At 39.7% G+C, this 15,087-nt stretch overlaps 1 protein-coding gene across 4 annotated transcripts in view; it reads left to right on the forward strand.

The window, feature by feature from the left end:
- CA5B (carbonic anhydrase 5B) overlaps positions 1-11,933 on the forward strand; it is a 51,120-nt gene extending 39,187 nt beyond the window's left edge. For 2 of the 4 annotated variants that reach the window (XM_047075935.1, XM_047075936.1), the window contains 5 exons: positions 1,330-1,448; positions 2,492-2,587; positions 3,656-3,718; positions 4,630-4,785; positions 9,503-11,096. In XM_047075935.1, the coding sequence (XP_046931891.1) occupies positions 1,330-1,448; positions 2,492-2,587; positions 3,656-3,718; positions 4,630-4,785; positions 9,503-9,682 (614 nt within the window). In that variant the 3' untranslated portion in view covers positions 9,683-11,096. Of the gene's footprint in view, positions 1-1,329; positions 1,449-2,491; positions 2,588-3,655; positions 3,719-4,629; positions 4,786-9,502; positions 11,100-11,485 lie in introns of those variants that run through there. The other 2 variants (XM_047075937.1, XM_047075934.1) reach the window with 2 other exon arrangements.
- The last annotated feature ends 3,154 nt before the right edge of the window (positions 11,934-15,087 follow it).

The raw sequence follows: 15,087 nt of genomic DNA on the forward strand, positions 1-15,087 counted from the left end.
CTTTTATTAGTTTGTTTTAATCTCAGTGTTGGGAAAAGGGGGTAGGGCATTTTAAATTGACTTTCATATACTTTAAAATAAGACAAATCTTGGGGCACCTGGGTGGCGCAGTCGGTTAAGCGTCTGACTTCAGCCAGGTCACGATCTCGCGGTCCGTGAGTTCGAGCCCCACGTCGGGCTCTGGGCTGATGGCTCAGAGCCTGGAGCCTGTTTCCCATTCTGTGTCTCCCTCTCTCTCTGCCCCTCCCCCGTTCATGCTCTGTCTCTCTCTGTCCCAAAAATAAATAAACGTTGAAAAAAAAAATTGTTTAAAAAAAAAAAATAAGACAAATCTACTTTTAATGTTTATTTATTTTTGAGAGAGAGACAGAGTGTGAGTGGGGGAGGAGCAGAAAGAGAGGGAGACACAGAATCTGAAGCAGGCTCCAGGCTCTGAGCTGTCAGCACAGAGCCCGACGCAGGGCTCAAACTCACAAACCTGATCATGACCTGAGCTGAAGTCGGACGCTTACTGACTGAGCTACCCAGGTGCCCCAAGACAAATCTACTTTTAAATAAATGTTTATTATTTTGAGAGAGAAGTGTGCATGCACATGAGCAGGGGAGGGGCAAAGAGAAAGGGAGAGAGAGGATCACAAGCAGGCTCCACACTGTCAGCACAGAGCCTGATGTAGGGCTCAATCCCAAGAAAGCCTGTGATCATGACCTGAGCCAAAGTGAAGAGTCAGACGCTTAACCGACTGAACCACCCAGGAGTCCCAAGACAAGTCTACTTGATAATGTACTTTTTATGTGACGTCCAGTATAAAACCTATCAATTTGTGTTACTGGTACTGCAGTAGTAATCTTATGCACACAGTGATTCCAGGTTAAATGCAAAGTAGTTAGGCAACGGTTTTCTTAGTTACAGGAGTTTCAAGGTTCACTTTTGTGCAGAAAAAACTAAAGTAGGCTATAGTCTGTGTCATGTTGATGTACACTTTCTGAAATTGTTTTATAAGACTTTGTTAATAAAACCCTTATTTCGTGTTCCTGTAAAAAAGAAGTGGGCACAGTAAATATAGAATATAAAAATAAGTCAAGAATTGGCCTTTCATGGTTGTACAGAGCTTGGAGTGTGTTAATTCTCAGTGTCTTTCAGAGTGCAAGTCTTGCCCTTATACCTGTACTGACTGCGTGGAAATCAAGTTTATATACACGTGTATCTAATACAGTGTGCCCCATTTAAGACAGTTCACATAGAAGGTCCCCCCAAAGAGTCGGCCTTTCCCCTGCATTCCTCCATGGTATGAAAAACTGTCCCCTGAATTGTTGGATGTGCCATTTCAGTGATCGAGGGAGGACCCCTGGAACACAACTACCGACTGAAGCAATTCCATTTTCACTGGGGGGCCATTGATGCTTGGGGCTCCGAGCACACTGTGGACAGCAAATGTTACCCGGCAGAGGTATGTTGAGCAGCTTGGGAACAGCGACAGCCGTGAAGTGAGGATAATGCTGAATTTCTAAGAAATTATCAGGGAAAATCCAATGATTCCTATAAATGCTAAATAGCTCTCTTGGGCATATTTGATTATTCCCAGTTTATACATGTAAAAATGATACGTGCCCTCATCTCACATAATCGAGCAGAAATGAAATTTAAGATCCTAAAACGGAATCCTTCCAGAATTCCAAGCTAGGCTCAAATTATAGCCTGAAGTTATAAACCAGGCAACAATGCAGGGCCACCAGATTAAATTAATCCAAGTGAGAATTGGGAGGAGCCTAAATAAAGCCTGTGACAATAGAAACAGAAAAAGAGCAAGATTTAACAAGCATTTCTGAAATAAAAGCAACAGGACTTGGAGGCATGGTCCACTTCAGGAGAGGAGAAGAGCAAGTTAACTGTGACCTTGAGGGTCTTACTTGGGAGACTGGGTGATGATGCATTGGCAAATGATGGACAAGAAATAATTTGTAGGGAAGTACAGGGACCACATAAGGAAACACAATTTATTCTTACAATTTCTCCTTAATTTGGTTTTAAATGTTACCGTGAAAAGAAGCACATTTTAAGTGGTTATCCCTCAAATAAATTTATCTTCAACTCTTGTTTAATTCCCATACAGAGAATCTATTTCTGTCAATATAAACATCTCTCCTTTAGATGCAAATGGATTTTGGATATGACGGTTTCATATCCAAAACAGTGTGGGAATGGACAAAGTTTGCTCCCTCCCTGAAATGTTACCCACTTTGCTGTATTTGTTTTCTTTTATTTTTCTCCAAATAAATCCCTCTATTCAGAAGTAATGTTAATTGCTGTTCCTGCATACATTTCTTCTTGTTATTTATTTCTATCTCATTTTGCACCAGATTGGTGTATGCTTTTCTCAGTGGCTTTATTTTGGGCAAGGAAACATTAAAATATTATGTGTTGAATAAGGCTGTCTGTTTTGGAGCAATCCTATATGCTCATGTATCAAACCATCTTTTAATGCTGTTTCAGCTGCACTTGGTACATTGGAATGCAGTCAAATTTGAAAACTTTGAGGATGCAGCACTGGAAGAAAATGGTTTGGCTGTGATAGGAGTATTTTTAAAGGTAAAAAAGTCTTACCACTTTACATGATGTGTTGTATTGTGGGGTAAAAAGATATAACATTTCATATTAAGATCTAAGTATATTGGGATAAAAAAAACCCATAATTGACTTGTGGAATCAATATGTTGTACACCCGAAACTAATGTAAAATTGTATGTCAACTCTACTTCAATTTCAGGGGAAAAAAAAGAAAATGAACAATGGTTAAAAGAAGAGATTGCTATGAATATATTTCAAATGATATTAAAATGCACAATCCAGGGGCGCCTGGGCGGCTCAGTCAGTTAAGCGTCCAACTCTTGATTGTGGCTCAGGTCATGATCTCATGGTCATGAGATCAAGCCCCCTGTCGGGCTGTGTGCCAAGTAGCTGAGCATGGACCCTGCTTAAGATTCTCTCCCTGTCCCTCTCCCTCTCTCTGTCCCTCTGCCCCTGCCACACACACTCTCTCTGAAAACAAAAATGTTCAGTCCAATAGAGTAACAAGAGTAACAAGCCACATATGGCAAATGAGCTCTTGAAATGTGGCTACTTTGACCATGGTACGGTTTTTCATTTTAATTAATTAAAATTTCAATGTAAGAACTAGTGTTTATTATTTATTTTTGAGAGAGAGAGAGAGAGAGAGAGAGAGAGAGCATGTAAGTAGGGGAGAGGGGCAGAGGGAAAGAGAGAATCTTAAACAATCTCCATGCTCTGCATGGAACCTGACAAGGGGGCTGGATCCCAGGACCCTGAGATCATGACCTCAGTGGAAATCAAGAATTGGCTGCTTAACCAACTGAGGCACCCAGGCGCCCAACGAACTGATATTTAAATGGAGCTGGGGCACCTTTCCCCGCAGGCACACTGACCCTATCAGCAAACAGCCTGCTCATTTGTTTTGTGTCTAATTTGATTCAGTGACGTTTATAGCAACCTAAATTGCCCGTTTAAGTGTAGTTTAAGTAGTGTGATTGGTTTGTTTATATGTGATCACCAGGTGGCTAATTTTAATTCATATTCTGTTCTGATTTCAAAAGTGAAGTGTCAATTGTTTTTAATATTTTCTCATTGCTTCTTCTTTAGCTAGGAAAACATCACAAAGAGCTGCAGAAATTGGTGGATACTTTGCCATCAATCAAGCATAAGGTAATTTCCCCCCCTAAATCACTTGAAATACATTTTATGTTTAATCTCCGAGTGGAGACGCTGACAAGGCGCCCTGGAACACAACTCGCCACTGCCTTGGTTCTGCCGCCATGCCACTGAGCGCTCGGCACTCGGGAACACGGTGCCCGTCCCCTCCTCTGCTCCGACACCTGCACAGCTGCGTCTTCGAAGTCCCCGTGGGAACACTCAGACCAGCCCTCTTGGCTAGACCGCCCATCCCGCAGGCGGGGAGCAGGGAAGAGTGGGACGGACGCTTGGCTTGGCTAGCTGTGAAGAACAGTTACCTGTTTCCGTCCCGCCCGTCCGCATGGACGCCTCTGTCCAGACCCCAGGATTAACTGTTGCTTCTTGAGGATCCCAAAGGGGCTGTTCCCTGGAAGTCTTCCTCTTCCCTGTCTCCCCCTCTTCTCCCCACCTCAGTCCCTCCCCACTGCCTCTTTCCCTCTCCCTCCCTCTCGCTCTCCCTCTTTTTCCTTGCCTGTCTCTTTCTCCCCTTTTGATGCAGGAGACTGGCTCCCTCTACTTTGCGTTGTGTTTTAGAAAGGAGAATTCTGTTCGTTTCTCTTGAGAAAGACAAGCCTCCTTGTTCATGCACCAGCTACCACCTGACGCCTCCCGCCTCCCGAAGAGTTCAGAGGAGACTGGCACCTGCAGTAAACTCACGACAATGGAGGGGGAAAGTGCTTTTGGCTGTGTTCCCATGGAGGATGATCAGAAATACATAGTTAATTACAGGAGCAGTGCGCGGGTGTGATTCTGTCCAAAGGTGCCCAGAGATACTCTAGACCACTGCTGGTCCCCAGATTCCCCTCGAATCATCGCCTCATCATCCGATTTCTGAGTGGTTTTCATCACAAAATGATGACTCGGTGACCCCTTCTCTTTGCCAGGACACCCTTGTGGAATTTGGGTCATTTGATCCTTCCTGCCTGATGCCCGCCTGCCCAGATTACTGGACCTACTCGGGGTCCCTGACTACCCCGCCCCTCTCCGAGTCTGTCACCTGGATCATTAAGAAGCAGCCTGTAGAGGTTGATCACGATCAGGTATGTTCTTTCTGCCTTTCTGTATAAGGACATGCTAGTCTGCCCCTTTAACACAAGGCTGGGCTCAAACTTTGGCATCGGTTTTGAACATCTTGTAATGCTTCTACATTTTTATTAAAATGTGCTAACATCTTATCTCAAAATTTGGATATAAATTGGGGAATTCTTCAAACCAACTAGACAGAACAGTTAAAATTTAGGACACATAAGCTTTTTACTTCCATATTTGGCAATGACATATGTCTTATGTATTGTGTATTTTATATATAAATATGACTCTCTATATAAACAAGGCCCTTTTAAAGGGAAGAATGAAGACTGGAGATGGGTGTGCTCACAACCCTTTAAAATCCTTAAGGAGGGGCACCTGGGTGGCTCAGTCGATTGAGTGTCCAACTCTTAATTTTGGCTCAGGTCATGATCTCACTGTTCATGAGTTCAAGCCCCACATCTGGCTCTGCAGTAACAGTGCAGAGCCTGCTTGGGATTCTTTCTCTCTCCCTCTCTCTCTGTCCCTTCCCACTTACATGCACTTTCTCTCAAAATAAATAAACTTAAAAAAAATCCTTAAGGAAATTTTGCTCTGGAACCTCAGGATAAAGACAGAATCCAACAGTGTCTGTCCATAAAGTTTAAGTCAGTTGTTTTGAACTTGGAGTTTATTTTCTTTTTAAAAAGTAAGTCTAAGTGGTAATTACTTGCCACTAATTACTAAATTCAATGCACAAAATCCTGTTTAATTCATAATTTAAACTATAATGGTACTTGTATATGCTTGCTTTATGGGATTTTTATTAATTACAAAGCATTTTTATAGGAGCAAAGGCTTCCAAAATCTTTTTTATGAAGCCAAGATAACTGATACCAACACCCATTAAATATTTTTAAAAATTAAAAGGAAAATAAAGATTGATATCTCTGAAGAATATGTTTTAAAGGAAGCAAAAGTAATACATGAAAAACAGAAGCTAGCAGTACATTAGAAGAAACATACACATTCTGACAAAGTAGTATATATTCTAGTAAAGCAAGGATGTTTCATTATTAGGAATGATATTAACATACTTCATCATATCAGTGAATCTTAATAGAAAAATCATGTAATCATTTCCATATATTGTTAAAAGGCATTAGCAAAATGTACTATTTGGTTTTTTAAATTTTTAAATAAAATAGAAATGAATGGAGATTTCCCTAACTTGCAAAAAAGACATGGATCTCACTTCAAAAGTAAATAGTATGTTTACTATGGAAAGAATTGTTACCATATACACTTTGGAAGTTGTTCTGGAAGTAGCCAATACAATTAGACCAGAAAAGAAAAAATAAATTAGAGAAACAATAAAAACTACTTTAAAAATAAGGTAGTTTAGTAATTAGTGGAGTATAACATTAATTTGTAGAAATCAATACATTGATTTTTTAAGTTTTTTTAATTTATTTGAGAGACAACACGCGCACACAAGCTGGGGAGGGGCAGAGAGAAGGAGAGACAGAATCCAAATCAGGCTCCATGCCATCAGCACAGAGCCCAGTGTAGGGCTCGAACTCACAAACTGTGAGATCATGACCTGAGCCGAGACCAAGAGTTGGATGTTTAACCAACTGTGCCACCCAGGTGCCCCTAGAAATCAATACATTTAAAGCACATATAAATATATATATCACTATATATAAATCACAATCAGTTAAAGGATGCAATGATATAAAGTTACAATGGAAGAATGAACCCTATTTATAATGGAAACAAAAATATAAAATGCCTTGGAATAAGCTTAAGAAAATTCAACAAGTAAACTTAAAATATCCCTGAAGGACACAAAAGAAGAATTCATAAAATGTATACCATGTTATTTGAATCAGAAGACACCATAAAGATATCTTTAGATGTCAATTCTCCCTGACTCGTTATTATCCACTGTTTATTCTCCATAAATTTGATGTGGTCCATTCACTATGCCAATAGGATTTTTAGATAGATGTGCTACTTCTAAAATCATGTGGCAAAACAAACAAGCATAAATAGCCAGGGAAAATTCTGAGAGAGAAAATGAGAGATGATTAGATCTACAAACTTATAAAGTCACAATAATTAAATAGTATGGTACTGGCACACAAATAAAGAGATCACTGGAGGGAAGAAAGCGGTAAGTTCAGAAATATGTCTAAGTACATATAAGAATTTAGTTTGTGATAAAGGTAGCATCTCATCTCAATGGGGAGAAAAGATGAGATTCTTCAGTAAATGCTAATGCGAGGACAACTGGGCAGGCATTTGGGGGAGAAAAATTAGATCCACCATGCAGACCTTATGCAAGAATATATTCCACATATATTAAATGTTAAAAACACTGCTAGGACAAGTGTAGGAAAATGTTTTTATACTTCCAAATGGAGGAAGCTTTTTTCACTATATATCAAAACCAGAAGTCCTAAAGAAACCAACTAGTAAATTAGACCACATAATTTTTTTAAATCTGTCTGATAAAAGCCACCAAAAACAAATGGCAAAACATAGAGCTTACCTGTTCATAAGCCTGGGCTTGGTGACCTATATGTTTAGTCTGCGTTTATCCTTCACATTTAAAAATTGACATAACACTGGGGCGCCTGGCTGGCTTCCCTGGTTCAGTGTCCAACTTCAGCTCAGGCCATGATCTCATGGTTCGTGGGTTCAAGCCCCGTGTCGGGCTCTGTGCTGACAGCTCAGAGCCTGGAACCTGCTTCCGATTCTGTGTCTCCCTCTCTCTCTGCCCCTCCGCCACTCATTCTCTCTCTCCCTCTCTCTCTCTCCCTCTCTCTCTCTCAAAAATAAATAAACGTCAAAAATCAACCTAACACTGAAAAATAAGTCAGTAAAATAAATAAATCAGAGAGTCAGTGGCCCATGTGAGGAGTTTTCAAATGAAATCTCTACACAGAAAATTCAGTAAGAAAAAAAACATTAGCTGTCATCTATAATCCTAGTCACCTATAATCAGTGTTAGTCATTGTTTGGGTAAATCTTTCTAGTTGTATATTTATACACGTACACATAAATCCTTTTAGTCTTTTATCTATATAAATATACATAATTTTCTTCACCAAATGGAATCATTCTGGACATACCATTTTGTTCCTCTTTTCACTCAGTGATATGTGAAACATTTTATCGGTAATAAACATCTTCAATATCACTTTTAATGGCTATGTACTAGTCCATTTTATAGATCTAATGTAACTTACTGATACTTGAGCGATTTCTAATCTTTTGCAATTAGTTGAATAAAAATAAATCTTAAGTACTTGGACACATTCTTAATTTCTGAGGGTATATGCGTAATTTGCAAATACGGTCCCTATGTTTGCCACTCGCCCCTGGTCACAATCCTGCCTCCGCAGCTCTACTTGGCCTGATCGAAACACATCTTCACATGCTTGCCTACTGTGCCCCAGGCTGTCCTCTCCATAGCTGCAGCATGCCTGACTGACTGAGGAGAAATGTTGTGAAAAGATTTTACAGCGGGCTTGAAGTCCAGTGTTCCATAATAAGGTGGCTCGGAAAGCCAGGGGGGCGAATGATGCTATCACCATATTAGAGAACAAGCTTTTGACTTGGGGTTGCTCCTCTTTGTACTGAGCTGCATTGTCCAGTCCATGAGCCACTAGCTGCACATGGCCATTTACACTGAAATATAAACACATTAAAATAAAAATTAAACATTCAGTTCCAAGGTACCTGGCTGGCTCAGTCATTAGAGTATGTGACGCTTGATCTTGGGATTGTGAGTTTGAGCCCCACGTTGGGTATAGAGATTCCTAAAAAATAAATGAATAAACTTTCAATAAATAAATAAGTAAATAATCCAGTTCCTTAGTTACACTAGCCACATTTCAAGCACTCGGTAGCCATATGTGGCTAGTGGTTATGATAATGAATCACGCAGAGGACATTTCCGTCATTACAGAAAGTTCTATTGGACAGTGCTGGCTGGGGGCATCCCACTGCCTGTTAAGAAGACATCCATACTACAGGCACCTGGGTGGCTCAGTCGGTTGAGCATACAACTCTTAGTCTCGGCTCAGGTCATGATCTCATGGTTCGTGAGTTCAAGCTCCACATCAGGCTTTGTGCTGATAGCACGGAGTCTGCTTGGGATTCTCTCTCTCCCTCTCTCTGCCCCTCCCCTGCTCGCTCTCTGTCTGTCTCTCAAAAATAAATAAATAAACTTAAAAAAATGTAAAAAGAAGAAGACATCCATATGCATTGCCTTCCCCTGCAATGCCCAGGTACAGTGAGCAATGATGAAGACATTGTTTACATTAATGATTCAGTTACATTTTGAAAAAAATGAAACATTTTTGGCACTGTTACTGTATACATCAGGCCTTCCCTATAGTATTCTGTAGGCTAGTTATTTTTCCCATTTAAAGATGAGGTTCCTGGAATCAAAGATGAAAACTTGTCCTTGGCAAAGGGCTAATGTGGGGGGGACAGGGCCTTTGACCCCCAGTCTTTGGATCCCAAGTACCCTGCTGGCTTCACCACCTCCTGTTACCCTCCTCCTCATACATTTTATTCCCTGTCTAGTAGTGAAGGCATTCCTAACCAGAAATAAGTTGTTCTGTATCTAGTTTTAGACGAATGTTTTGGAATTGTAAAAATAAAAGTAATTTATTCATGAAGTTAAACTGTTACGCCATTGAAATCATTTATGCTTCCTACTTCTATTTCTAGCTTGAGCAGTTTCGGACGCTGCTCTTCACTTCGGAGGGGGAGAAAGAGAAAAGAATGGTGGACAATTTCCGCCCCCTTCAGCCCCTAATGAATCGCACTGTCCGCTCTTCCTTCCGTCACGATTATGTACTGAATATACAAGTGAAACCCCAGCCTTCAACTAGCCAAGCAACTCCCTAAGACACTCATATCTAGGCAGTACTTTGCTTTAATGAATACATACTAGCTTTTTAGAGATTGCTGATTGGACTGTTCTAAACGCCTACATTTAATAATAATTGTAGATGCGCATTTCTTGGTGTGGCAGTGCTCCTTCAGTCTTTGAAGAAAGCTCTTTGGTAAAGAAGTTCTTAACTTTTATTGATAATGATGTTTAACACTGATGTGGCAGTAAGAGACACAAGTTTGTCCTTCAGCAACCTGTTGGTAATCGTAATGTCTTTTTATGTCCTATATTTCTGAGTTGTCTTATGTTTATTAGTTGTCTTTTTATGTTTATTAGTTAGTAACTCTATAGAGTTGTAAGTAGTGATGGTAATCAAAATATTTAACACTGGTAAGGTGCAGACACTGACCATCCAGAATGCAGGCCTTTCAGAAATGGTCCCAGCGCCCAAACTGGTACTTCCTGGCTAGCTGAACATTGGCCATGGTTTTAGGGATATTTTATTTCAAAATCTGAATGTATATTCTTTTCTAAAGCCTTCTCAACAAGTATATTTGCCTGATCTTTAGTTGTTATCCCTAGTACATGATATGCTTACTATCAATTTATGACATAGAAGAAAATATTTTGTAGTTCTAAGAAAATAAGAATTTACTTATAACAGGGAATCCTTTTGCACTTCTGAAGATCAAATATTTTACCTCAAGACCTGATCATATAGAAAGCATATACAGAGCATTTTAAAGAAAATGCTTGAAGTTCCTAAAATTTAAAATTCTTTCATGCTTTATTTACAGACATCGTTTTAAAAAGACTAGTAATATAATAGTCTATAGTTTATAGTGTTATTTTGCATTGTTTGTACACTGTTTCATAGAATATAATATTTTCCACAATGACAGAACTATCATGGCTTTCCTTGAGAACTGCCTGACCTTTATTTCATGAGTTGAGGTTCTGTGCAAGGCAGGTGCTCAACATAAATCTCCCAGTTAATATAATGGTTTAAATGACTTCTGCTACAGTAATAAGGAGAGAAAATTAACAGGCTAAAATCTAGAGAATTCTACATATTTGGGGGAATCCATGCCATTGTTGCCTTTGCTTGTAAATACCTTGGAATGTTTCTAGTTGCCTATAAGCCTGTGTTCAAACTCAATATTGAATTTACTAGTGGTCTTTCTTTCATTAGTATGCTAGTCATCTGATCTGCAAGGTAGGGTTGGATGAGTAGACTTGACACTACTAAACTATACACTGAAAAAGTTTAAGATGGTAAATTTTATGTGTATCTTACCACAGTTAAAAATAAATAATACATTCAGTAGAAGAAAAAGAGGGTTGGAGTTGTATATGTGTTTCGGGGCGGGGGGGGCGGATATCTGCTCTTAAAAAAGGGAGGGGGCGCTCCTGGGTGGCCCAGTCCGTTAAGCATCAGACTCTTGATTTCAGCTCAGGTCATCATGACCTCACGGTTCGTGAGATGGAGCCCTGTGCCACGCTTAAGATCGTCTCTCTCCCTCTCTCTCTAAAAAATAAATAAACAAACAGATAAATAAATAATTGTTTTGTTTTGTTTTTAAAGGGAGGGGGTGAAGGCATTTGCTTCTAGAGTACATGCCTTCTCTGGGAAGAAAATGAATAAAATTCTTAAAAAGATAAATGCGAGGGGAAAAGTTTATGTTAACTATCTAATTGATCTGTTCAAACCATAGTTATCTTTAAAAGGGTAAACACACACACGATATGCATTTTCTAGAGCACAGGGCTTCCCGCCTAGGCCTCTCACAAAGTCTTTGTGCAAAATTCTATTGCAGTGAGTCTTCCAAATTGGAGTGAGAACCAGTGCGCCAATACCCGACTTGCCCTTACTTCTTAGAGCTACAGAGGATGTCTTTATTGGGTGTGTCCCAGCTTGCCACTCCTGATTCACCTGCACCTGGTGTTTTGGTGTGATTATTAACAGCACCCTCTCACTCTCAACCATGTCCTGGTTTGCATGATCAATTCTTGCTCACCTTCTCTGCAGAGGTTACATGGAAACCGCCCTGGGGAGGTGTGTTTCTTTTCCTCGGTGCCTTAGTCATCTGAGCTCCGAAGGGGCTTGCAGATTCCGGGGCTACTGATACACCCTAACAAGAAACTTTGTGTCTTTTGTGCCTCCAAAAGTGTTTTACTTGTACCTTCCTAAACAGCAAGGGGCAAAATGTCCTTGAGAAAGAATTTTGTATTAACATTGCTGCTTATCTTCATTAAATACTATAATAAAACCCTTTCTTTACAATATTAATATTGAATGCCTTTTTCTTCCTATTAGTTTTTTTTTTTCAATATGTAAGATGTCTGTAAAACTAGCGAGACATCCTTTACCATGTAGTGACTTTACCATGAAAGTGACTGGAAAACTTGTAACGGATTTATTAGAAAAGCAGGAAACAAAAACCACCCACTCTTCAGCTCACCTCTTTCTGTCAAATTAGTGCACAATCTGCTGATATCACCAGTAGGGGAAACTGCCAACCCTTTTCTCCTCTGTGAGCCTACATGGATTAGGGTAAAATTGCCTATTCTGAAGCAGGCATTCACCTCAAAAAAGTTTAGGAAGATACCTTTCCCTTGCTCACTGGGGGACAAATTTCTTTTGGTGTGTTAGCAAAATTACAGTATTGTAATCATTTTAGGTATTTTTCTGTGTCACTAGAAGAACCAACACTATTTACTTGATACGTGTTCTCCTTAACATTTCACTGTCTTCTTGATTCAACTTTATTGGTTAAATTCTTTCCCATAAAATTTTACTTGGATATAATTGTTTTTTAAGCGAATAGGCTCTAATTTTACCATATAATGAGTGCATCTAAACAATACTGGCTTCTTTACATATAAATAGTAATGCATCCTTGTTAGGAACTGAATGTTTATGTCCCTCCTGCACCAAATTCATAGGTTGACATCTAACCCCCAACGTGATGGTGTTAGGAGGTGGGGCTTAGGGAAGTGAGTAGGTCATACGGGTGGTGCCTCATGATGGGATTAGTGCCCTTATAAAAGAGACCCCAGAGCGGTCCCTCACCCCTTCTGCCATGCGAGGATGGATACAGCAAGAAGATGGCCACCAATGAGCCAGTAAAGGAAGTTCTCACCAGACACTGAATCTGCTGGCACCTTGATCTTGGCCTTCCAGCCTCTAGAACTGTGAGGAATAAACAACCCAAAGAGACTAAGACCCTTTCCATCCCTTCGTACATTTTGATTCTTGCTTTTTGAGTTCAACCACTCTTCAGAAATAGTACTTTGCTTTGGGTCCTGGGTGCCGATATGGACTCACCACCACATTTTCTCAAACCACCAGCAGTTTTTTGCTTAGAACCTACCACCAGAGGAAAGAATCGAGTAATAAGCGCTAGCACTGCATAGTTTGTTCCTCTTTCAATCAGTTGTACAAATATAGATTTGCATGCACTTTTCATGTTAATATACATCAAGTATTTTATTTTGCTATCTTAGGTAACATATATATACTCTGGAAAATATATAAAGCCGTTGGTATAGCAATGACGGTTGGAGAGGAGTTGAGATCCCATTCTATGTCCCTGAATAAATCTGGTGACTCATACTGAAATTAATAGTAGGTGAGAAATTAAATGTTCTTTCCTGAGAATTTCTGCATTGACCGTTCCATGAATCCTCGTACCACAGTCCTATGAGGGCAAGAAAAAACCAAATTAATTGAAAGAGTACCAGCCTGGCTTTCAGAGAGTAGATTCTTGCTTTTTCTTGCTCTCTCTTTATGCTTGCAATAAATGTGAGGTACATTTATGGATCATTCTTTGGTCATGTTATAATAACTAAGATTCATATGTACTAATAACAGTATCTATGACATCATCTACATAAGTTAAAAAACTTTAACTTTTTGAAGATAGTCATCTATTTTCTACTGACGATGTAAAATTAAAATTTAGGCATTTTCCCATAGAGGGGGGATAAACTGAAATGTACATACCTGAGAATAAGTAGATGTTGCATATCAGGAACCAAGAAAAATACATGTTATGTTGCAGAATAAAGATAACTTTGTTCTATTTATCAGGATATTATAGTAGAATGTACCTTTGAACTAAATTTTTACATACTTTATTTTCATCTTATGATTTATTGAATTCAAATGAGCATAACTACAGTTTGAAATGAAATTGGCTTTTAGAATAACTTCTGTAATGAAGTTAATTTGAGCAATTAAAGCTTGTTCATGAAAATGAATTCAGTGGTTAATTGTTGAGGATAAATGTCTAACTCCTATAAAAGGAGATTTACATTCATTTGTAAATCATAATAAAATAAAATCTAGGGGCACCTGCCTGGCTCAGTCGGTTAAGCATCTGACTTCGGCTCAGGTCATGATCTTGCAATTCACGAGTTCAAACCCCACGTCGGGCTCTGGGCTGACAACTCAGAGCCTGGAGTCTGCTTCTGATTCTGTGTCTCCTCTCTGCCCCTCCCTCGTTCTCTCTCTCTCTCAAAAATAAACACTGAAAAAAATTTTTTTAATAAAATCTAAATCTGTATCCTTTTTAAAGTAGGAGCATGTTCACAGAAGACATTCTCACTTTATTGCTCTCACATGAAAGTCTGGTCTAACTCATAAGAAATGTTACAGCAATCCAAACAACAATCCAAACGGTGACACTTTCAGAATGGCATCATAAGTCCTGGTCCCAGAAACCAGCAAAATTGGTCATTTGTACAGCACCGTTTTTTGCCCGTCAGGGCATTCTCCAGTTAGGGGCTATAACCACCAAGTCTCCACCTTCAAGTTTAAGATTTAGTGCAAGAAGCAGGTTTGTGAAAGCCGCAAAGAATATAGCGTGAGAGGTGTTATAAAAGGTGAAATACTTGAGCTAGGAGCATACACAGGACAAGTATCAACCCACTCTTGAGGGAATAGGGGAGTATTCACACTGATGATGATGATATAACAGATAATGTGTCAGAGACACTATTGCCAGGCACTATGCCAACATATAGCACGCATTTGGGAACTATTATCACTACTTTGATTTTTACAGATGAGAAAACCAGGGACTAGACATTAAGGAGTTTACTCAAGATCAGAGAGCCAAGGCTTGAGTTTCCCAGTCTGTCCAACTCCAAAGCCTGTAACCATAATTACTGACGCACTGAGCTGGACAAGGTCAGCTCAGAGGTGTGTTGTTCCAAGTGGGTAAGAGGGAGCAGGGCAAGGCTCTATGCACTTTGGGCTTTGGGTGGCTGCTGAATGATTCCAAGGAGGGACTAGGAGAAGCAGGGGCAGTTTAGTAATTGGGTAGCTCAGTGATTGTCATTTGGAAGAGAGAGGAACAAAGGTAGGCCAAGGATGTTATCCAATCACTAGAAAGATGGGGGTTGTTAATCATTT

The sequence above is a fragment of the Lynx rufus genome, unplaced genomic scaffold (assembly GCF_022079265.1).
Source record: "Lynx rufus isolate CCGP_SWC_20201006 ecotype Redwood Valley unplaced genomic scaffold, mLynRuf1.p SCAF_14, whole genome shotgun sequence".
Classification (NCBI taxonomy): Eukaryota; Metazoa; Chordata; class Mammalia; order Carnivora; family Felidae; genus Lynx; species Lynx rufus.